Source organism: Oncorhynchus kisutch, linkage group LG3, assembly GCF_002021735.2.
Source record: "Oncorhynchus kisutch isolate 150728-3 linkage group LG3, Okis_V2, whole genome shotgun sequence".
Classification (NCBI taxonomy): Eukaryota; Metazoa; Chordata; class Actinopteri; order Salmoniformes; family Salmonidae; genus Oncorhynchus; species Oncorhynchus kisutch.
The window spans coordinates 55,825,078-55,847,559 of NC_034176.2; the positions used below are offsets into that span (position 1 = coordinate 55,825,078).

General features: G+C 41.4%; 2 protein-coding genes and 1 long non-coding RNA gene across 7 annotated transcripts in view; all 3 read right to left on the reverse strand.

The window, feature by feature from the left end:
• Positions 1–2,604: 2,604 nt before the first annotated feature.
• Positions 2,605–3,557, reverse strand: LOC109874283 (high choriolytic enzyme 1-like; the record flags this gene model as incomplete). The annotated part of the gene is made up of 3 exons (XM_031808790.1): positions 2,605–3,065; positions 3,175–3,256; positions 3,374–3,557. Coding segments are annotated over 3 exons (471 nt in total), but the record flags the coding sequence as incomplete, so codon positions are not given.
• Positions 3,558–3,716: 159 nt separating this feature from the next.
• Positions 3,717–4,757, reverse strand: LOC116358235 (uncharacterized). The gene is made up of 3 exons (XR_004206106.1): positions 4,599–4,757; positions 4,400–4,459; positions 3,717–4,229 (listed from the first exon to the last, which is right to left on the reverse strand). It is a non-coding gene; the product is annotated as an uncharacterized LOC116358235 (long non-coding RNA).
• A 2,242-nt stretch (positions 4,758–6,999) lies between these two features.
• Positions 7,000–22,482, reverse strand: part of LOC109885270 (protein kinase C and casein kinase II substrate protein 3-like) — a 29,371-nt gene continuing 13,888 nt past the window's right edge. For 4 of the 5 annotated variants that reach the window (XM_020477121.2, XM_031808774.1, XM_031808770.1 and 1 more), the window contains 9 exons: positions 20,967–21,067; positions 19,241–19,397; positions 18,715–18,950; positions 16,180–16,335; positions 13,281–13,456; positions 12,255–12,375; positions 10,942–11,075; positions 9,747–9,907; positions 7,006–8,283 (listed from right to left, as the gene is read on the reverse strand). In XM_020477121.2, coding sequence (XP_020332710.1) covers positions 8,168–8,283; positions 9,747–9,907; positions 10,942–11,075; positions 12,255–12,375; positions 13,281–13,456; positions 16,180–16,335; positions 18,715–18,950; positions 19,241–19,397; positions 20,967–21,020 — 1,311 coding nt within the window. In that variant the 5' untranslated portion in view covers positions 21,021–21,067 and the 3' untranslated portion in view covers positions 7,006–8,167. Of the gene's footprint in view, positions 8,284–9,746; positions 9,908–10,941; positions 11,076–12,254; positions 12,376–13,280; positions 13,457–16,179; positions 16,336–18,714; positions 18,951–19,240; positions 19,398–20,966; positions 21,068–22,482 lie in introns of all 5 variants that reach the window. The other variant, XM_020477114.2, reaches the window with a different exon arrangement.

The following is a 22,482-nucleotide window of genomic DNA, read 5'->3' on the forward strand; positions in this document are numbered from 1 at the left end:
GCATCTTTTTGTCGGCACAAATGCCACCATGGCTCGTTTTACAAAACCTATAGGGAAATTAATGGAGTTTTTGTAGGATTTTGGATTCACACGGCGAAAATAAGATCTGTGGTTAACACAGGCTTAGATCTTACACGTTTTGTCTGAGATAATTGTCATCAGCTAACACCACTTTGTGAATTTTAAAGCATTTATGTAATAACAATAACAAATCAAGGTGTAATAATTCATAAAAGTCATGTTACCTCACTGATATATAATAGAACAAAAAGGTATAAGAAATCTCCTCCGCCTGTGTTAACCTCAGACCTTTCTTCCCCCAGCGTTTATCCCAAAACCTTAATATCTTTCCCCATTGGAATGGCTGAACAAACCAGTGACTAATTTCTGTTTTTTTTAGGGCTACAAGCTGGCAAGCTCTGTCACTAGGAGAGCTGTCTATAGCTCTGACCTAGCATACGGTACCCATTTGACATCCAATATCTTCAAAGGCCAAAAATACAACTTCTCAATTATTCATGTGTATGTGGGGTTTTGACACTCATGCAGGTCAGTGGCACATAGGGAGGTTGGAAGGCTACTCCTGTGCACATGGAGTTAGGTCAGCAGCTTTAATAAAAACCTGATGGCTGTAAGCAGAATTTTAAAATGGCAAATACCTAGAAAGAATAGCTAAATATAATAAATTAACTGAATAATTTGTGCCTACTAAAAAATTGTACTGAATGTTGAATGTGTGTGCCACTTACCGTAATCCCATTCATTTGTCATTTTATGTCTTTCTCCTCCATTGCCCATCTGTAACCATCACACAACCTAAATCATCCTGGTTAGATAATGGATTTAAATGACATATTAATTGACTGGCATATGCAAATGTAAGCTGCCACTGATCACATGGGAAGTGAGTACATGAATCATGACACCTAGAGGTTTCAAAATACTCTATCCCCAGGCATCCCTATATGGTCATCCTTTATAATGTTGGGAACTGCAGCCTGTCGTCATCATAAATAATATCAAATTCAACTGGTTTCCTCAGAGTAAATAATTAGAGGACAAATACAGGCCAGTTCATTAGACCCTTGGAGCCATTGGTGTGTATATTAATAGTAAACACTGACACTACTTAGTCTACAGAATGTTTGCAAGAGTTAAGAAGCAAACACACACCTCTAAAATGTCATCTCCAGCTCTGCAGGGGAGATTTTGTTGATGTTTGAGCATGACTGCACCTAAAATTTAATTCAAAGCATGAAGGGAAAAAAATGTCAGAGCATGGAGTGAGAAGAGCTCATATAAAGATTTATTTGCTAGTGTGTTGAGTAATTTAACTCAAGTAAAACAAGAGCAGCAGGAGGGGGAAGGAGAGAGAGAGAGATGGAGCAAGGGAAGGAAGATAAAAAGTTATCTTATCAGTTCAATGGATGAGCATTCTGCTGTGCTTTGAACCACTTTTTCAATCCCTGTGCCAGACACCCCTCCTCTCCAGCTCACAGTCAGAGCCGAGCAGGAGGTGTTGAGGCTGAAAGTAAATGGGGACTGTGGGCTGCCCAACTCCTCCAGGCTTGCTAAGCTCAGCGTACACTCCAAAGCTTCCTGCCATAGCTTACAGCAGTAACGCAACCACATTTAATGTGCCATGATTTTACAATATCATCACATTTTGTGTCCAATCTACTGAACGAGCACATACCGGTCTCTAAAAATAAATCTACGGTGGAGGAACATTAGATAGTATACAAGCCCATACAACTCGTAGAAGCTGCATATACATTTTTTAAAAGGACAATTGTATTTGTTGCAATGTTTTCTTTTTACTGTCCCTGTTCTTCTAGGTTTAAATAGTCCTGTGTGGGTACAGTACTTGACTCGTTTCCCATTTTATTTGCTGCCTCCACCTAACCCGTCGCCGAATGTGAGACAAAGCTTTGACAAAGCCAATTATCAGGTTGGTGATGGCACCAGTGAGTCACTGACAGATCCCGACAGTGTGATTTACCTGGAGGTGGCTGGTTCTCTAGGGAACGGTTTCTACTCTTGGAAAATGAGGCAGACATGTTTCAGTATATTTCTGAATGCTTGGATGTAAGGATTCTAGATTTTTTGTTGTTGGACGTTTGGCTTATTCATGTCTGACACCCATTTTTTGTGTGTGTGTGGTATATGCACTCACTAGATTACCTTACACATTGTGCTCATCTTTAAGTAGAAAAGTCACTAGTTTGATTGGAGGTGTAGGGGAAGACGCAAAATCTATCAATGGTAAGGAATTCTATACATGAATGGAAACATTAAGGAAATAATGTATGTACTATACATGAGATTCAGATGCCACCTAGTGTAACAAATACACTGTCACTTGGCATATATAGTGAGCAAATATGAATGCAGCTAGATACAGTGCAGTAACCGTCAAGATTCTGAATGCTAATAAATGGGGGAAACACAGGATATGAAATCACATTAACATTAACCACACAACCAACACAATAGAACATTGAGTACTGAATGTCTCACAATCACCCAAAATAATATCTATAACAACAGTGTCAAAAAGACAACCATTTTTTTAAACATTCGGGTGAGAGAATAATTGCAACCAACTGGGCGGTGAAGCATCCACAACACAACATAAAGCGATGAATATTGTGCGAAGTGAATTTGACCTCATCCAGAAAGCTAATTGATTAGCTGCCATTTGATTTGATTTCAAATAGTTGTTGGTTGAAATATCTGATGTAGTCTTCTAAATTCATTTATTCAAGTGTCCTCCCATTGGTGTGAAAAGACAACATAAAAAGGCACAACATCAGCAGTGTTGACAAAGTTCACAAAAAAACAAACATTTATTCTCATGTTATGAAACGCACGATTGAAAGAAAACATGTATTTTCCATTGTAAGATATAGTATAATAAAGCCCAATACTCTCTGCAGTTGTAAAACATGTTGACCCTCACGATGTCCTGGCGACTCATCTGTCGGGCCCCTCCGATCTGAACACTAGAGTCTGGCTTTGGAATGATAGTTGGCAGCTTACCATAATCTTTAGCGAATGCATACCTGGAAGACAAACCATTGCATAGTACATGTACAACTGTGGCATACCTGTAGGTGGGAGATTGAAGGTTTATTTTTGCTTGAATAAATACAGATAATCCTAGAAGCTGACCTGCCATAGTGCATCACAAAGGTGTAGTCATACGGAATCATCAAATTATTGGTTTCCACCTTTCTGAAGATGTGTTCCTTGCCTAAAAGAAGAGATTTAGAGATACATTTTTCACTGTGATAAGACATTAGTATTGCCAGTCTGACGATAGAAACACATTAGCAGCCTCTAAAACAAAGTGAAAGTGGAGGCCTCTTACCTTTGCTGATGTTCTCTGTGACAACGGTGACATTATTGTCCCGGTCACCGCAGTTCTGCTCATGATGGACACAGCCACGCTGCTGTAAGGAGATCACCTGCTGACCACCCAAATGTGACCAGCACCTTAGAGACAAGGAGCAAAGCACACAGGCAGTCTTATCTTCGATATTAACAGTACTGTGTCAGGAAAGACAACGACTGGAGACAAATCTGCATTATACGAATTCCCTTATTTTTATTTTTTATCCTTATTTAACCAGGCAAGTCAGTTAAGAACACATTCTTATTTTCAATGACGGCCTGGGAACAGTGGGTTAACTGCCTGTTCAGGGGCAGAACGACAGATTTGTACCTTGTCAGCTCGGGGGTTTGAACTCGCAACCTTCCGGTTACTAGTCCAACGCTCTAACCACTAGGCTACGCTGCCGCCCCTTTTCACTTGAACGTCTACTTGTAACACCCATTTCCAGGGTGGAAATACAAAATAATCTTGATGCCGCTTCCACCACACATATTGGATGCAGGTAGACCGGTGGAAGGAGATGGGTCCTTTTATGATGATATCTTGCTCCTCTAAAGCTGCAAAGAACGAATGAGACGATTTTCACCGCACTGAATTTAGGACCCTTTAAATTGGACAGCAAAGGGGGCCATAATGAAAGTTGTGTGAATGGCCACTATACAAAATTGATTCAAAAATACACTTACTATACAAAGACGTATACACAGGCACAACCCCATTCTTGCTTTTTTAGGCCACTTGCAATCTCGAGCCGTGCATGGAGAAGCATTCCGAATCCTAGTTTCCATAGCAATATCTCCAAATAGGAAGAATGTATCATGTCTGTCAATGCCTATGGTAGGAAATAATGGTAAATACTTCAATCCAGAGTTCATTGCCATGGTTTCACCTTGTGTCATTATTGGACCATAGAAATAGGAATAAAAACATGTCTGTGCTTTGGACAGCAGTGTACACAAGATCCAATAAATTTGATACACATTCTTTAAAGCAAGATCTTACCCAAGTTTTCGTTGGCTGCCTCAGTTACGTCGGAGACGTCAAGATCACTGTCAAATGTATCTGTACCAAAGACAAAGCATTAAAGGCAATCTAGAATAATCATCGTATAATAACTGCATCATGTAGCAGTTTGAATTAATGTTTCAGATGTTGTCTTGACTCGTCTTCTCATAACAAGAAAATGGGATTCATGGCCTACCTGAGGTGTCCATGTCCTCATTTCCAGTTGTCACCTCATTCAAAGTCTGCAAAAACAAGATAACACATAATTACAATAAATAAAACACCTCATGCAATTTATTTAGTATGGCAGCGGAAGCAGTCATAACATTCATATTGAAAAGCTATTCCTATGATAATACGACTTTGTGAGATGTCTTACCACCAGAGGATGACAGTTTACTGCACGTAGCAGTGCTGAGGTAAGGCTCAGCATGAAGACAAGAGTCATGATGAAGGTGCTCTGGTCAAAGTGTTTTCCCTCTTAATCCAAGACCGGAAAGAAAACATGCTTATTTTATACAAATTTGTCTCTTAAGACATTCAAGCATTCAACTATCCAATATTACTCAGATATAATAAAAAAAAGTACACATCCAATACCTCCAATATTGAACAAAGAAAGAACATTGTAAAAAATTCAGTCAAGTAGCATTAAAAGTATAGTGTGGGTAATATGGAACTAGCATCGTCCTTTTACAAAGAGCAGTTAAGCACTTACCTGATGTAGGAAAAACTGCAGGTGAAGTGAAGCAGGATCTACTCTGCTTTTAAACAGATGCCGCAAAGTAGAAATGTATCATCTATTTAAGCTTAACCATAAACTCATTCATTCGAGATAATGTCAGTATCGCGTGATCCATATTATAAAAATGTTTAAAGTGAGAGAGTGATGGTTCCTTGGAAGCTAGGTAGATAACCACTCAGCAGTCAAAACATCTGGTAAGGTGCAGGCTACTGTAGCCTCCCAAGATAGGTTTGAAATTTGATCTCCCCTAATCATGGTTAGCCAAACCTGGGTCAAATACAATTGTCAAATACTTGACTTCTTGACACATTTTGGCCATGAAGAAAAGTTCCAATGGAATAGTACCAACATTGCAAACTTCAAGCTAAATCAGGTGCACCTCAAAGATATGTATTTGGCCCAGGTCTCTGGGGTTATCACAATTTTGTCAACACCATAATCCAGTTGATAAATGAATACTTCAAATAAAACAATTTTGAAAATATCAATGTTTTGGTTATGGAATAAACATAGCAAAACCATAAATACATCCTGCTTTATGATTTAGATAAATCATTGTTCTGAATTGCCTATGCTATATGACACTTTATAGACAACAACACTCTTCTCAGACTTGAACACGTGCAGCCAAAATAGAAAGGTCTGCAGATATGCTTTAAAACAATAACTTTCCTCTAGTATACCTGGTGTACATGGCAACTTAAACATTAGGAATACCTTACCTTTGCCCTCAGAACAGCCTCAATTTGTTGGGGCATGGACTCTACAAGGTGTCGAAAGTGTTGCACAGGGATGCTGGCCCATGTTGACTCCAATACTTGCCACAGTTGTGTCGAGTTGGCTGGATGTCCTTTTGGTGGTGGACCATTCTTGATACACATGGGAAACTGTTGACCGTTGCAGCTCTTAACACAAACCGGTGCACCTGGCACCTACTACCATACCGCCTTCAAAATCACTAACATTGTCTTGCTCATTCACCCTCAACCCAAAGATAAGACGACCCTCAATAGCAGACATACACAATCCATGTCTCAATTGTCTCAAGGCTTAGAAATTCTTCTTTAACCCGTCTCCACCCCTTCATCTACACTTATTGAGTGGTTTTAACATCACCTGGTCAGTCATGGAAAGAACAACTGTTAACATTGCATATACTCAGTGTATGTATGAAAACGATGGTGTAGTTACGCGGTTCTCACAATTTGTACATTTATATTCAAGTTTAACTTTAACATTCAAACATCAACTTCGACATTCATCCCTTACAATAAAATGTCACAATTAGTTTACATACAATAAACATCATTACTGTAAAGGCCGTGTTTGTTCTCATTATGTTTTGGTTCAACAAACAAACACCTAAGTCGCAAAGCAACTCAGTCACTACATTGAAGGAAACGTACTCTATATAAAATGGTTCCGTACACCACTCCTGGGAATGCCAGGGCTTTAAGGTCATGTGATCAGTGCAAATTTAGAGATTTACTAACAGCTAGAAATGTGCAGAATAATATCCAGGAAGTACCAATATTGTTATTCCCATGTGACAGATGTACTGGAGTAATTTTGTGGCTTGTTTGTTCACTGGTTTACAGTAAGTCACCATTCTGTTTCTCAAAGGGCATGGTTCTCCAATGCATGTCTTGATATCGGTCTTAAAAAGTAACCTTCGGTAAGATTTGTAATGAGAAAATGTGTTCATTTCATAAAACACATTTTATATTCATCTCCAGACATAAGATCGTTGTGTCATTCACTCAAATCATTTCCAAGCATAAGAATCCATTCAACAATACTACCGGATTATCCTCCTCATAGGACGAAAAGTGAAAATAATTAAACTGGTGGATAGGGATTTGATTCAAATGTTTAATTTCTGAATTGTACATAGATTAGCTTGTTACAGAAGTTTCACGTAAAACCATGTTCACAGTGAGTGCAGAGCCGTGGAGACAGAAATGTTTCCATTGCCCTCAAAACAGTCTCATAGCTGTAACACACCTTGCATCTCACCTCTTCCCACAGGTTTCAATCAACCATCTTAAACAAGTCTTACGTCTCCCTGGTTTAGTTGGTTTAGTTGATATGCAATTTTTTTTTAAATGATTTAAAGAAAAATAAATTAAAATGCAAATAAGTCTGACTGTAGGTAAAATTTTGAATACAAAAAAAGGGTAGCGAAATAGGCGATATGGAATTACTCTCATATCCCTAATCTCACAAAAGTATGGCTATTTTACTGAAAATAGAAAACTAAGCGTGCACAGCAAACCAACGTGGGTTTGAATGCACTGTAACCTTAATCTACTAACTATCCCAAACATACCATTAGAAATATTAAGTGTATCTACATACTAAACATAGGTCTGGAAAATGAACGTGAAGTACACAACATATCGTAAAGAAACTGCAAGTAACAGGTGAAAAACTGTGCATACCATCTCATCTTAATAAATACTTGGAAGTGAATTGTGCTTTGAGTGAAAGCTACTGAAATGTCTTTTTTTTTGTGTGATGCACAACAGAAGAGATCCTTTCTGCATCCTTGCAGAGGCATTCTCGTGATCAGTTAATTTGCCATGTACTATCCTGTCCTCCAGGGGTCGCTCATAATATCACCCAGCCTAATCCACTGCCGAGTGCTGCCAATCACATGGCAGGGGAAGGCTCTGCAGACATCCTTCCCTGTTATCCTTTTCAAAAGGCACTGTACCGGTTATGCCTATCACAAAGACCGAGGATAAAGCCCATGGGACGATGACCTCCATTCTGCTATTAATCCTCTAGTAGTTTGTTAAGGAAACATCAGTTTTTAATTTGGACTATATTCCTGTTTCATTATACTTGAAATGAAGAGCAACAGCTGTCGCAACAAAAACACATCCAGTCTTCTGGGAGAGGGGGGGGGGGGGGGACAACGACAACGACAACTGGCTGTGCTGGTGTTGTCAGTAATTCTCATGTCTGTACTCTGTTGTACCAATGGCTGTATTATTGCCCAGGAAGGGGGCGGGTCATCAGGATGTGACGACCTGGACGTAGTTAGCAGGGTAAAGGCCCACCTCTCTGTTAGCCAGCTGCCCTTTGCACCAGCCCTGCTCGTCCTCCTCGCCCATCTTCATTAGCTCTTCACCTGAGTGATGAGAGAGCAGAAAGCACAGGGGAACCCGCTTAAATAATAACTCACACTTTCTCCAGTCCCATGTATATCTGGAATATTCCACGGGCGCCACCTGTTGGGAGTGTGAAACATCTTCAGTGCAATTACATGCACCATAATTCATCTATATTCATGTAATGCACTGAATCTGAATCTGTTGTGTTACAGGGACCACCACAAGGTGGCAGCATAATTACCTGTGTACATCATGTTCACACCATATCCAAATGGTTGAAATGACTAATTATTGACATCTAGCTATATCATCTCTCTGTTTAATCCGAGGTGCTCTTCTAGAAAGCAAAAGCTCATTTTGAGGGCTTATTCCTTCTCCAAAGTATTGTTAACCCCTGCCTCATATGATTTGGCCTTTTGTGATCCCTCAAGACTAGAACCAAAAGTAGACCAAAACCAAGGCCACTGTGCACTAAGGTCTACTACAATCTCTCTACATGGGCACTTCAACTCCTATTATCCAGTATCCTCTCCAAATCCAAGGGTGTACGACCCCCCTCTGTGTAGATATCTACTAATCTAGGAGATGGCTCCCAGTTAGACTGGGCTCTGATGTGGGCTTAGACTGGTTAAGCTCGACTGGGAGGGAGACTTGAGTGTGACCCCACCAATCAGAGGGGCCTGGCACTGCCTTAACGGCAGCTTTATTTTCACTAGCGTAACAAAGGGTCCTCTAGGGTTGTAGTGATCACGGGAATTAACTGCTAGTCAAAAAAAATGGCCAATGTTACCCTGTGCCTTTTAGCTGGCAGGAATCATCTAGGATGAAATAACTGCATTTTGTGAAGTCTCTTGACAAATGACAAGTACGGTTCAGTTCAAGGTTCATTCACACACACAATGCACAAAACAATCGTCATGGCCATCAATTGCAACACTTACCTGCAGTGTTGACGAGTTGTAGGAGTTTAAAAATGATTATTTGATAATCATTTCGTTTGGCAGCATTTATTGCCTTCTTATTAGTTCCATAGCTATTTTGAGTGTTAAAACATTCAGAATTACAATGAATAACTTCACCCAAAGCTGTAAATACAATGTTTCAAACAGGACATCCTATGAAATAATTATATCAAGGATATATGTGTAAATAAAATCAGACCAAAGGGAACCAAGGCTGATCCTATACGATACATATCCTTTCCATAACTAAATCAGGTAAGCAGTAGGATACAAATGATATTGCTGCACAGTGTCTTCAAATCTGGTGTTGTGCAAATCACACTAGTATTAATTCTCCTACTGTTTCTATTTAAAAATTGAACACGTTTCTAGACCAAATGAACAAACGGTAAATTAATATCCATGCAAGACAAAGTGTGCATTAGGACCAGTGAACTGTGGCTGCCATGCATACATTGGTCCGAGTGTGTGTGTGTCGATGTCCGGTGACATTAATAAGCATTAGTAGGGATTAATACCTGCTTTAAAGCTCAGCTCATCCGCCTCCTGCCCAGTGTAATCATACAGCGCTCTAACTCGTACACCTGCTACCTTCTCTTCCTCCTCCACCCCATTAGCAGCGATGACCTTTTTGGGGATGTCTTCGTCAGACCAGTCTGATGAGTAGTCTTTAACCCCTCTATTGACAGGAAAGGAAAAAGGGCAGAGGGTTAGTATCCCTTGGCAAAAAAAAGCCAAACAAAATCTATTACTTTGAGTAGTCATACAAGGATGGAATCAAGAAAACACTGAACATGTAATATTCTCTTCCAAACTACACATGGAGGCTGAAACCACAAACGAAACAATGTCTTATCAAACGGGCCGTGTATTCTCATGTCACTGTAGCAATAACTAACCAACAGAGGGTGGTAGAGACCACAGGTCCCCCCCCCCCCAACAAGTTCTATGAAAGGTGACACTACATCAATATAACTTCATTTGATCGCAGTGCTCACACACTCAGATGAACAATCTGTGACTGGTGTGTATGCCTGTTAACTGAAGAGGTTAAATGCAACAAGAAGAAAAAAAAACACGAAAAATACAAGGCCTCTGACTCAGCACTAGTACAAACACTAATTAGAGGCTGCAGCTCTCTGTGGATACAGGAAGTTAACTCCTTGGGGGACCATGGTTACTAAGAACACAAGACAAATACAGTAGCAGAAGCCAAACAGTTTTTCAAAAGCTGGAATAATTGTAGTCTAAACACCTCAGAGGTACAGTATACGTCTCTGGAGCAAACCAGCTTTGGAGCAAACCAACAGGGAGTTAAACACAATAAATTGTCATCGTTTCGTTTGTCATGTTTTTGAAAAATAAAAACTCCGCCTCAAGTACCAAAGTCATGTTTTTTTATTAGAAATAAAAAAATAATGTACTCCTCATAAACTTCCATTGTCCCATGGTAACAGTGAGTCAGAAAAACAAGATACCGTACTCCAGAACTATTATTCCCAGTCTTTCCTGCTCCATGCACAAGGAAACTATTGTATTATAGAATATGAATGACACATGCTAACATTGTTAAGTCACTGCCCTAAAGCTGAGAAGACAAGTCATGAATCGTGGTGCAGTCAGACAGTAATCTCTAGCTCTGAATTTGAACAACTCATTTGGTACAGAAGCTACTGTGATAGGTCATTTGCAGGTCACAGAGAGCATAGTTACCTGGTGGTCTCCTGAGGGGTCTGGGGCGCCTCCTCGCTCGAAGGGACAATGTTGGTCAGGGTGACCACGTCCTCCGCCCGGCTGTTCCTCGCCTTCTGGTTGGAGATGGAGCGGTTTGACTCAGGGGACCACTCCTGGGACAAACAGACAAGTTAATATGAGACACTTTAAAAAGCAGGGAACTATTTTGTGTTTTCTAACTATCACCAGCTGGGAACATTCCATTTCCTCACACATTACAGAGGCTTCTTCCAAACAGTATAGTTTATTTTGAACATCTCTCACACTTACTGAGTGAAATATTTATTGTATTCATCTGGCCTATTGTGTTCCGTTTTTATTTTTTATTTTAAATCAATGCAGCCGATCAAAACCACACCTAAACACCACAATAGAACAGCCACCTCACAGAACTAATCTAAACCAAAATCACCATCCAATGAAAAGTGGAGGGAAAAAAAGACAAACGGTGTTAACTGATAACACCATTTCGCCAGTCACATGTTGAGGCATCATCTTTGGGAGGATACTAAATAACCAGAGCGCTTTTGAAGCCTTGTGCCTAGTGCTGGAGTCACTACAGAGAGCTGTGCTGCTCCCCAGCCAGGACAAAGGGCTCCTGTGTCCGGGGAAACCAGTGGGAATGCCAAAGGATTCCTAAGGAGACCGAGGAGAGCTGCCTCATTCTCGCTCTTCACAGTGGCTTTGCCTGGAACTGTAAACCAATGCCGGTTTCCAGATCAACATGCTCCTGTGTGCCAGCTATCGCAAGCTTTAAATGGATCATTATGAAGTACAGAATTTTTTGTTCACAGTAGCTGTAATTTTCCACAAAACTGAAAAATTGCATTTTGCAGCCCCATGCATGTGCAGTAGAGTGAAGGTGGTGACTGAGGAGCAGTTTTAATGGCATGGCTTACGAACCTTGGGCTGTGTGTGGGGTGGTCAGAGCAGTCTTTAGCTCTAAGAAAGCACTCCAGCATTCCAGAACCCACTCAGGTCCACATGTCACACAAGGGCCCATTCAATGTCAGGCCCATTCAATGCCATCCCCATTTGGAATTTACCAACAGTCCAAGCAAAAGCTCAATATGGCTCTATGGAGAAGATTTCTTATTTATATGAACAGTGAACACATTTTACAACATTTCTTTACCAGATAATTTGGGTTTCATATATACTATTTGAAAATCCGTAAACATAGGCAACATCTATTAGAAGCTTACAGTATGCAATTTGTATTATAACTCATGTGCACTCATTCAATAGACAATTGTTTACATAAAAAGGTTAGACCGACAAATGTCCTTTACCTCAAACTGTGGCCAGTTCATGCTCATGCCAGGCCCATGGGTGTTTCTCCACCACCTCAGGTCTTCGCTATCATTGGCTGCAGTGATGGTCTGGCCCAGGTCACAGTACAGGACCTTGAATCTAAGGGACAAATTCCTCTGTTAATCACTGGAGTCACATTCTCCACACTAAACACAATACTGTGGTCAATGAGCAAGATTGCATCCACACGTGTTGAACTAACAACAATGACGTAAGGTGAACATCTTGGGAATGAATACATAGGATAACAGGGGTTTGTGGCAAAATGAGAGCACACGCTTCAAAAACCATTTCATTATAGGAACATAAAATACTACAAACCATTTTTACAAATGGGAGGATACGGAGAGGTCCACAAATAAAACTGATATCACCATAACATTGTTATTTAGCTTTCTATTGGAATGTGTGACAGAGGTTGTTTTTGTTGTGGGATTGGTGGACTTTATCCAGTCAAACCCATAGTTCAACCCTTACTGTATGTACTATGCTAGGTTTATCGCAATCTCTGGTAATACCAAGCTATAAGAATGTGGCCAAATTCCACTGAATATTTGTTCAGCCCAACCATCAACAGTGGCATGGTCACCTGGCCCTTGTCTAAATAGAGTAAGGACCTGATATGAAAGACTGCTATTTAAATGGACAACACCAGCAGTTGAACATTCACTCCTTGTGTACACATTCTGTTGAACAGAAATGTAGGCTAATACTACGAAGTACTTGCACTAATAGATGCCCACGCTCAAAGTTTACTGTTCAACCGTATCAATCTATGCAACTGTAAAACATGACTAATGTCTCATCATACCTGTAAGTAGCGAATGTCCAGTGCCCAATTCAAGATAAATGGAAAATATATTTCTTAAAAATAAATCTATGAACCTAGATACGTTCTTAACCATTAATAAGTGTCCAGAATGTGTTAAAAAATAAAATAAAAATACCTCACTTCACAGTACAAGAATAGAGGCACTAGTCAGCAGAATGTGTGATTGTCATACCCATCATTGCTGGAGAGGTCCAAGTGTTTGTGGATGTCCAGCAGGACCTCCTTGAAGAAGCACAGCCTGTTCTTCTCGGCCTCCTGGGTGATCTCAAACACCTGCTCCATGTCCTCCATGTAGCGTGGGTTGCAGCGGTTCAGCTCCTCCAAAGCCTTCTCATAGCGCTCCTTTGCCTGGAGTAAAAAAAAAAAAAGACACAACTAACTAGGCCTCTGGCTTCAGACACAGATCACAGCATCACCATCTTTACGTGCAAAACAAGAAATGGGAGTAAATGGTAAACTCGCATTAGCCATATACACTACCGTTCAAAAGTCTGGGGTCACTTAAAAATATCCTTGTTTTTGAAAGAAAAGCACATTATATCTCCATTAAAATAATGCAAAACTGATTAGAAACAGTGTAGATTGTTAATTTTGTAAATGACTATTGTAGCTGGATTGCTGAATTTTCATGGAATATCTACATTGGCGTACAGAGGCCCATTATCAGCAACCATCACTGCCACTGTGTTCCAATGGCAGGTTGTGTTAGCTAATCCAAGTTTATCATTTTAAAAAGGCTAATTGATCATTAGAAAACCCTTTTGTAATTATGTTAGCACACCTGAATATTGTTGTCCTGATTAAAGCAGCAATAAAACTGGCCTTCTTTAGACTAGTTGAGTATCTGGAGCATCTGCATTTGTGGGTTCAATTACAGGCTAAAAATGGCCAGAAACAAAGACCTTTCTTCTGAAACTCGTCAGTCTATTCTTGTTCTGAGAAATGAAGGCTATTCCATGCGAGTAGTTGCCAAGAAACTGAAAATCTCGTAAAACGCTGTGTACTACTCCCTTCACAGAACAGTGCAAATTGGCTCTAACGAATAGAAAGAGGAGTGGGAGGCCCCCAGTGCACAATTTAGCAAGAGCACAAGTACATTAGTGTCTAGTTTAAGAAAAATATGCTTCACAAGTCCTCAACTCGCAGCTTCATTAAATAGTACCCGCAAAACACCAGTCTCAAAGTCAATAGTGAAGAGGCGACTCCAGGCTGCTGGCCTACTAGGCAGAGTTCCTCTGTCCAGTGTGTTCTTTTACCCTTATTTTTATTAGCCAGTCTGAGATGTCTTTTTCTTTGCAACTCTGCCTAGGTGGTCAGCATCCCAGAGTCGCCTCTTCACGAGGGTACTATTTAATGAAGCTTCCAGGTGTTGACTTGAGGCATCTGTTTCTCAAACTAGACACTAATGTACTTGTCCTCTTGCTCAGTTGTGCACCGGGGCCTCCCACTCCTCTTTCTATTCTGGTTCGAGACAGTTTGTGCTGTGTTGTGAAGGGAGTAGTACACAGCGTTGTACGAGATCTTCAGTTTCTTAGCAATTCCTCGCATGTAACAGCCTTCATTTCTCAGAACAAGAATAGACTGACGAGTTTCAGAAGAAAGTTTTGTTTCTAGCCATTTTGAGCCTGTAATCTAACCCAAACGCTGATGCTCCAAATGGTCTAGTCTAAAGGCCAGTTTTATTATTATTTATTATTTTTAAAATTAGGACAGTTTTCAGCTGTGCTAACAAATTGCAAAAGGATTTTCTAATGATCAATTAGCCTTTTAAAATTATAAACTTGGATTAGCTAACACAACATGCCATTGGAACACAGGAGTGATGGTTGCTGATAATGGTCCTCTGTACGCCCATGTAGATATTCCATAAAAAATCTGTCGTTTCCAGCTACTATAGTCATATACAACATTAACGTCTACACTGTATTTCTGATCAATTTGATGTTATTTTAAAACGGACAAAAAGCTTTTCTTTCAAAAACAAGGACATTTGCAAGTGATCCAAAACTTTGGAACGGTAGTGTACATTTATATATTTAGTTCTGTTATACCATTTAAAAAAAACTTCAGATGCCAGGAAGCACTTGGCTTTGACCTAGCTAATGTTGTTTGGCATGTTGGTAATCTGAGAGAAAGAGCCTGCCCTCCCTGAGCAGACAGAGAGCCGTTATGGGGTGTGGTCACAAGAGATTAGCTGTGGGCAAGTAAACAGACATAAATCCAGTTTTTCAGGATTTACTGTCTAAATTACAAACTATCCCTACATTCTAAATTAGGCGGAGCTTTGTTTATAGGAAAACTTTGATTACAAAATCAACATCAATGGGACCTTACGGTGCACTTCCTAAAGCTCATTATAGTTTAGACATGGGAGACAAACAGTAACAGCCTCCACAGATCCAGCCAGACAAAAACAGCTGCCAATCTTTCTGCTTGTCGCTGCAAGGCTGCCACCTGACAAGCCTCAGCACGCCAAACAGTCATGTTTAAAAAAAGGCACATCGGTATGTGCTTCCCCACCCACAATTTGACACTTGACGACAGGCTGCCTCTAGACAGCACACCAACTAAAACAAAGTTTTGTAACGGCACTGAACCAATTCCACCAACACATCTGCTATTTAGACTGGACAATTAGCTGATCCTATATGTAACCCGTATTTAACTAGGCAAGTCGGATAAGAACAAATTCTTATTTACAATGACGGCCTACACCGGCCAAACCCGGACGACGCTGGGCCAATTGTGCGCTGCCCTATGGGACTCCCAATCACGGCCGGCTGTGATACAGCCTCGACTCGAACCAGGGTGTCTGTAGTGATGCCTCTAGCACGGAGATGCTGCGCAAACTCGGGAGCCCAAAAGGCTTGTACAAATAACAGAATGCTCAAGAGGATGGCTTGTTACTTGAGTTCATGGTTACAGTAGGTTCAAAAGTATCAGGATTCCAGCGTGTAAGAAAAAACCTCAATGTACCTCACAAGCCTCTTGACTAAAATAAACGTAATGCAACCGGATGGCTACCTAGCTGAATACTTATTGTTCACATATGATCGGTGGAGTTTCAGTACCTTCTCTGATTCCTGGTTGCATTTCTCGACGCGGTCTGTAAATTTGCGGACCTCTTCCGGTGACTTGGTGGGGTCGGCCTTGGCATGGGTCTCGCGAGTCAAAGCAGTCTTTTCCTCTTTACGGAACTGGTGGTAACTCTTCTTAGACGACTCCACCTTGGACAGAGGAATACCTCCATTTACAATCATCGCCAACCCCACATCTACATTGTATTTGGTACAAATCATTCCCTAGGCTCTAGACCTCAGCTAAATCTGGTAATTAATAGTGTGGCCGTTGAACAAGTTGAGGAGACAAAATTACTTGGCGTTACCTTAGAATGTCAACGGTCATTGTCAGAACATATAGATTCTATGGTTGTAAAGATGGGGAGAGGTCTGTCCATAATAATATTAAGCTTTGCTTTGACACCACACTCCAAAAAGCAAGTGCTGCAGGGTTTAATTTTGTATCATCTTGATTATTGTCCAGTCATGTGGTCAAGTGCTGCAAAGACATATTTAAGCTGCAGCTGGCCCGGAAGAGAGCAGCACGTCTTGCTCTTCATTGTCATCAGATGGATAATATAAATACTATGCATGCCAGTCTCTCTTGGCTAAGAGTTGAGATATTTTTTATATTTTTTAAATAGTGACAGTCAATGTGTTGAAAATGCCAAATTGTTTGTATAGTCAACTGACACACACCTAGCCCACCCGACATGCCACCAAGGGTCTTTCCACAGTCCCCAAATCCAGAACAAATTTAACATGCCGTATTATATAGAGCCATTATTGCATGGAACTCCCATCTCTTATTCCTTAAATGAACAGCAATTCTGGTTTCAGAAAACAGATAAAGCAACACCTCACAGCACAACGCCTATCCCCTATTTGACCCAGATATTTTGTGTTTATGTGTTGATACACTACATGACCAAAACTGTGGACACTTGATCTTCAAATGTTCAATCTAAAGTTATGGGCATTAATATGGAGTTGGTCCCCGCTTTGCTGCCACAGCAGCCTACACTCTTCTGGGAAGGCTTTTCACCAGAAGTTGGAACAATGCTGCGGGGACTTGATTCCTTTCAGCCACAAGAGCATTAGGTTGGGCACCGATGTTGGGCGATGAGGCCTGGCTCTTAGTTGGCGTTCCAATTCATCCAAAAGGTGTTCGATGGGGTTGAGGTCTGGGCTCTGTGCAGGCCATTCAAGTTCATCCATACACCGATCTTGACAAGCCATTTCTGTAAGGACCTTGCTTTGTGCACCCGGGAGGGGGGGGGGGGGGGGAATTGTCATGCTGAAACAGGAAGGGGCATTCCCCAAACTGTTGCCAGAAAGTTGGGAAACACAGAATCGTCTAGAATGTCATTGTATGCTGTAGCATTAAGATTTCCCTTCACTGGAACTAAGGGGCCTAGCCTGAACCGTGAAAAACAGCCCCAGTCCATTATTCCTCCTCTACAAAACTTTACAGTTGGCATTGGGGCAGGTAGTGTTCTCCTGGCTTCCGCCAAACCCAGATTTGTCCGTTGGACTGCCAGATGGTAAAGCGTGATTCATCACTCCAGAGAATCCATTGCTCCAGAGTCCAATTGCAGCGAGCTGTACATCACAGCTTTACATCACTCCAGCCGACATTGCGCATGGTGATCTTAGGCTTGTGTCAGCGACTGCTCGGCCATGAAAACCCATGTCATTAAGCTCCCGATGAACAGTTCGGGCGCCAACGTTGCTTCCAGAGGCAGTTCGGAACTCGGTTGTGAGTGTTGCAACAAAGGACAGACAATTTTTAGGCACTTCAGCACTCGTTGGTCCCGTTTTGTGAGCTTGTGTGCCTATTTCTAAACAGTCGAGATGTTTCCACTTTACAATAACATCACTTACAGTTGACATGGGCAGCTCTAGCAGGGCAGAAATTTGATGAACTGACTTGTCGGAAAGTTGGCATCCTATGACGGTGCCACATTGAAAGTCAATGAGCTCTTCAGTAAGGCCTTTCTACTGCTAATGTTTGTCTGTGGAGATTGCATGGATGTGTGCTCCATTTTACACACCTGGGTGTGGCCCGAAATGGCCAAATCTACTCATTTGAAGGGATGTCCACATACTTGTGTATGTAGGCTGTGTGCCATTTTACAATGTATGTAGTTCTGTCCTTGAGCTATTTTATATTAAACAATTTTAACATTTTCAGTAATTTAGCAGCTGCTCTTATCCAGAGCGACATACGGTAGCAAATGCATAGATTTTTCATACTGGTATCCCATGGGAATCAAACCTACAAATCTGGCATTGCAAGATTCATGTTTTACCAACTGAGCCACACAGGACAAGCAACATTAATGTTCTGTATTATGTCATTGTTTCATATTGTGTGTGGACCCCAGGAAGCGTGGATTCTGCTTTCACAACAGCTAATGGGGATCCTAATAAAATACCAAACAATACTAACACAATGTATACTACTAATCTATTATTGGTCATTCAGGGTTGATGTCTAAACATTAAACTGGTTAAAAAAAAGCAAATGAGAAGAGCAACGCTCACGTCTTTCAGTTTCCGGACCCAGGGTTTCTGTGCCTTACGGAATCCTTCATCTGCATCTTTTGTCTCCCGGAACCCTCCGATCATCTGCTTGTGGAAGGCATCTTTCTGCCAGTTACGAATCTTCTCGCTGTCCTCCACAGCCAGGTGCTCCTTCAGCTCCATGTGGATCTCACTCAGCCTATCAGCAGCATTCATGAAGGCATGCCACGCCTTCTCCAGGGTGCCATACTGAGGCCCTTCAGGCGGATAATGGACACATTTCGGATAATGGACACCCTTCACAGGGTTAATGGACACATTTCACTCCAATAACACTTGGCTCCAAGTCATTTAATGAGAGTGAATTCATTATCAACCAGTAAATGATGACATATATATATATCTATCTTTGGGAAGGGGTGTCATATCCATTTTATGTACTTGTCACTGACAGCGTGAGAAGGTTGAGCCAGTATATGAGCATTACTACAGGCTCTTTTGGGGGCGGCCATGGTGAATGAGTACCTCCACTACCAGGCCAACTCACCTTTCTCCACCACGCCCCTCCACTTCTTGGCCCAGTCACTCAGCTGCTGGGAATAGCCCTTTTCAATCTTGGCCCGCTCCGCGAAGCAGCCGACTAGCTCGTTGCATAGCTTGTGTCCATCGTCAATACGCTTCACCGTCCTCTTGTAGTGCCCCGGCTAAGTAAAGATGGACACACACTTGTGTAAGAAAGTCACTTAATCATTATTAACGCATATCAGTCTCAGTCACATTGCACACTCCTTGATATCTGCAAGAACCCTAACCTTAGTGATGAATCAGCAAAACACAAATTGGCTTTACATTCATTTACTAACTAAATAACACAGAATACACATACACGATATGATGGCTTGATACACAATGGAAAGAGAGTCAACTTACCGTACATACATTTGGAAACTACGCTGACCGTAACCAGAATACTTAGCACCCTAACCAATGCTCATTCGGATTAGAAATGCAATATATATTAAAGCGTAGCTGTCTCTCTGTTTAACTCGATGGATACGTCGATCGGTAGTGGCTCGATGTAAGGCCCTGGTTGTCCACCAGAGGTCACAATGTCATTTGATAGTGGAGTGATTGTTAAGACAACCATTAGTACATCTGAAGAAACTATTCTAAGAGGGATCTGATCCTTCCCCTCGTGTCTTTGGTCTAATTCTAGGACCACTTTTACATGGACAGCTGCAGATTGAATGTTGGTGATCTTCACCAGTGTTGAGGTTCAGAGCTTCAGAGTTTCTAACCATTTGTTAACACTCAGCTCGCGCTGTACGTAGGCTGGTCTAATGTACATTTTGTTAACGAGTCCATTTAAGCACTCTGGCCAGAAAGGGGCGTTCCATCACGCCGACAAAATGTCTGTGCTCATGTGGGCGTGGTTACTGACTGGGCACAGGTTTATGAAAAGCAATCCTCTCATTTAGAAGGCTAAGAATCACGTGTCTTCACAAAAGTATTTTTATATTTAAAATAATATTTTATACAACATTCAGATGTAAACTTGATACATAGGATGCGTACACTTTCAGAGTTAATTACTTTGTCACCCCATCACAAAATAATAAACTATATCACAGGATTATTCTTTAGATCCAACGGACCATTCTTAACATATCTATCTTATGAATATTGTTCCTAAGTTCATTCTTTGGCCGTTAATTTTCAGCGGCAAAGGTCTTCCGTAGACAAAGGGATTTCTTTCCCAATACTGCAGGGCAAGAAAGAGAAAGTTCTCTAAATTTACGACCCAGTGTTAAGGTATCAAGACCAGCACAGCCCCCTTCCACGGGAGAGAGGTCTGGCTGGCTATCTTCAAACATTTGCCTAGCTGATGAGTCTTTTGATCCACTGTAAGGATAGTCATGATACCAGGGAGAGAGACATATTACATCACATAACCAACCACTGAACTCAATGCTCAGAGCAGGTGACTACTGCTGCTAGTTTTCCTCAGAGCAAGTGATAACTTGATGGGGCAGGCCTGATGAGGTGGGGGAGGAGAGGAGCCAATGGAATGAGGAACCTCTTACAGCCAGGACATGGAAATGTATAATCAGCAGGGACTCATTACGAGGGTTGCCCCTGTAGTGTTTCTCCTGAAAAAGGAGTCCTCCATGAAAACGATGGAAGGCTGCCTGAGGGGGCAGTCAGACTTCCACACCAGAAATGGTCAGCTCCACACGGTTGGCAGCCCTGGGGAGTGGAGTTGTTGAGCTTACCTCCCAGAAGCTTTCGCAGCTCCCAACGTCTCGCAGGTCTCCATTGGAAGACATTTCTGGATCACCTTTACAGCACGGAATGATGGCGGCAATCTGTTAAACTGAAGAGAGAACATGTAAGACTGACTGTAGATGGCCTATGTAGCTGGATATAGTTATGTGCAACTCACTCAAAATTCTGGGAGTCAAATTCAAGGGAAAAATGCCAAAAGCAACAGAAGCAACTACCATGTCATCACAAGAGACAAGTAAATTGCTGCCCTACTTGGCAAGCATACATGGGGTTAATACCAAAGCAGTGGCTGGGCAGAAAAAGAAAACTGAGAATATTTCTAATTTCCCACCTCCTTTCACCCTGACAACTTTCATGCATTTTCTGACCAAGTGATCCACAGCACCACATGACGTATCCAGTCACCTGACATTAAGCCACATCCTTAATCTGTAGAAAAGGCCCCATAGAGTCACCTCACAGAGCTAATGAGTCTACCCTGAAGGTGTAATCCAGTAAACCCTTAGGGTGAGGGGAGAGAGTGTCCATCTCTTTCTGAGAGGATTGAGCCGAGGCAGAGACAGACTAGTTTTTAGCCAGACTGAGTGGGGCTGGGGATCTTAAGATAACAATGCCCTGTCATCCAGGTCTACCCAGCAGCACACTTACATTGTCATATTAATTGCAAGTCAACCAAATAGCTGATATCTAATATGTTTTTTTTCAAGAGCAAAGCCCCCCCACACATCCACATTGCTTTAGCTCTAGTACATTCATATGCTTGAAGACATTCGTCGCATGGTCAATTGACAAGATAATCTATATTCATTTTTACAAAGTCAATAAGCTAGGTGAAAATTAACCCTGTACAGAGTTCTGGGGCCAGATACACAAAACATTACTTACACAAAACATTACTTACAAAAAAAACATAAGAAATTTAAGATGGTTTGGAAATGCAATTCCTCAAAATGTTCTTAGGAACTTCGTAAATATATTGTGGCATAGACAGAGACCTACTTGAAACCAATAAGCCTATGTGACAGGGATGATCGGATTTTGTTATTTCACACAGCCATCGGACTAGCTATATCAAAATCAAAAATAGATAACCAAGAAAAGATATTGAGGTGATGGTGGAGAGAATAGCAGCAAAGAAAACGGTTGCCAAGGATGAGCGAGAGTGGCCAAGCCTGTCTCTGCTGTCTGGGGTATGGCAAGGGACAGTGACGCCGTAAAAAATAAGTTGGCTGCTAAGAAGGGAGGTAAGAGACATTTCATGTGGAACAGCTGGAGGAGAAGGTGTCATCTAAACTGTAGGTTGGGCAGGGCGCGACACACACCTAACCAGCTATATAATTTTTTTTTTTAAGTATATCGACACCTTCAAATTAGTGGATTTGGCCATTTCAGCCACACCCTTTACTGACAGGTGTATACAAATTCAGTACAGCCATACCATCTCCATCAAGAAAATGGCAGTCAAATGGCCTTACTGAAGAGCACTGACTTCACGTAGAACCT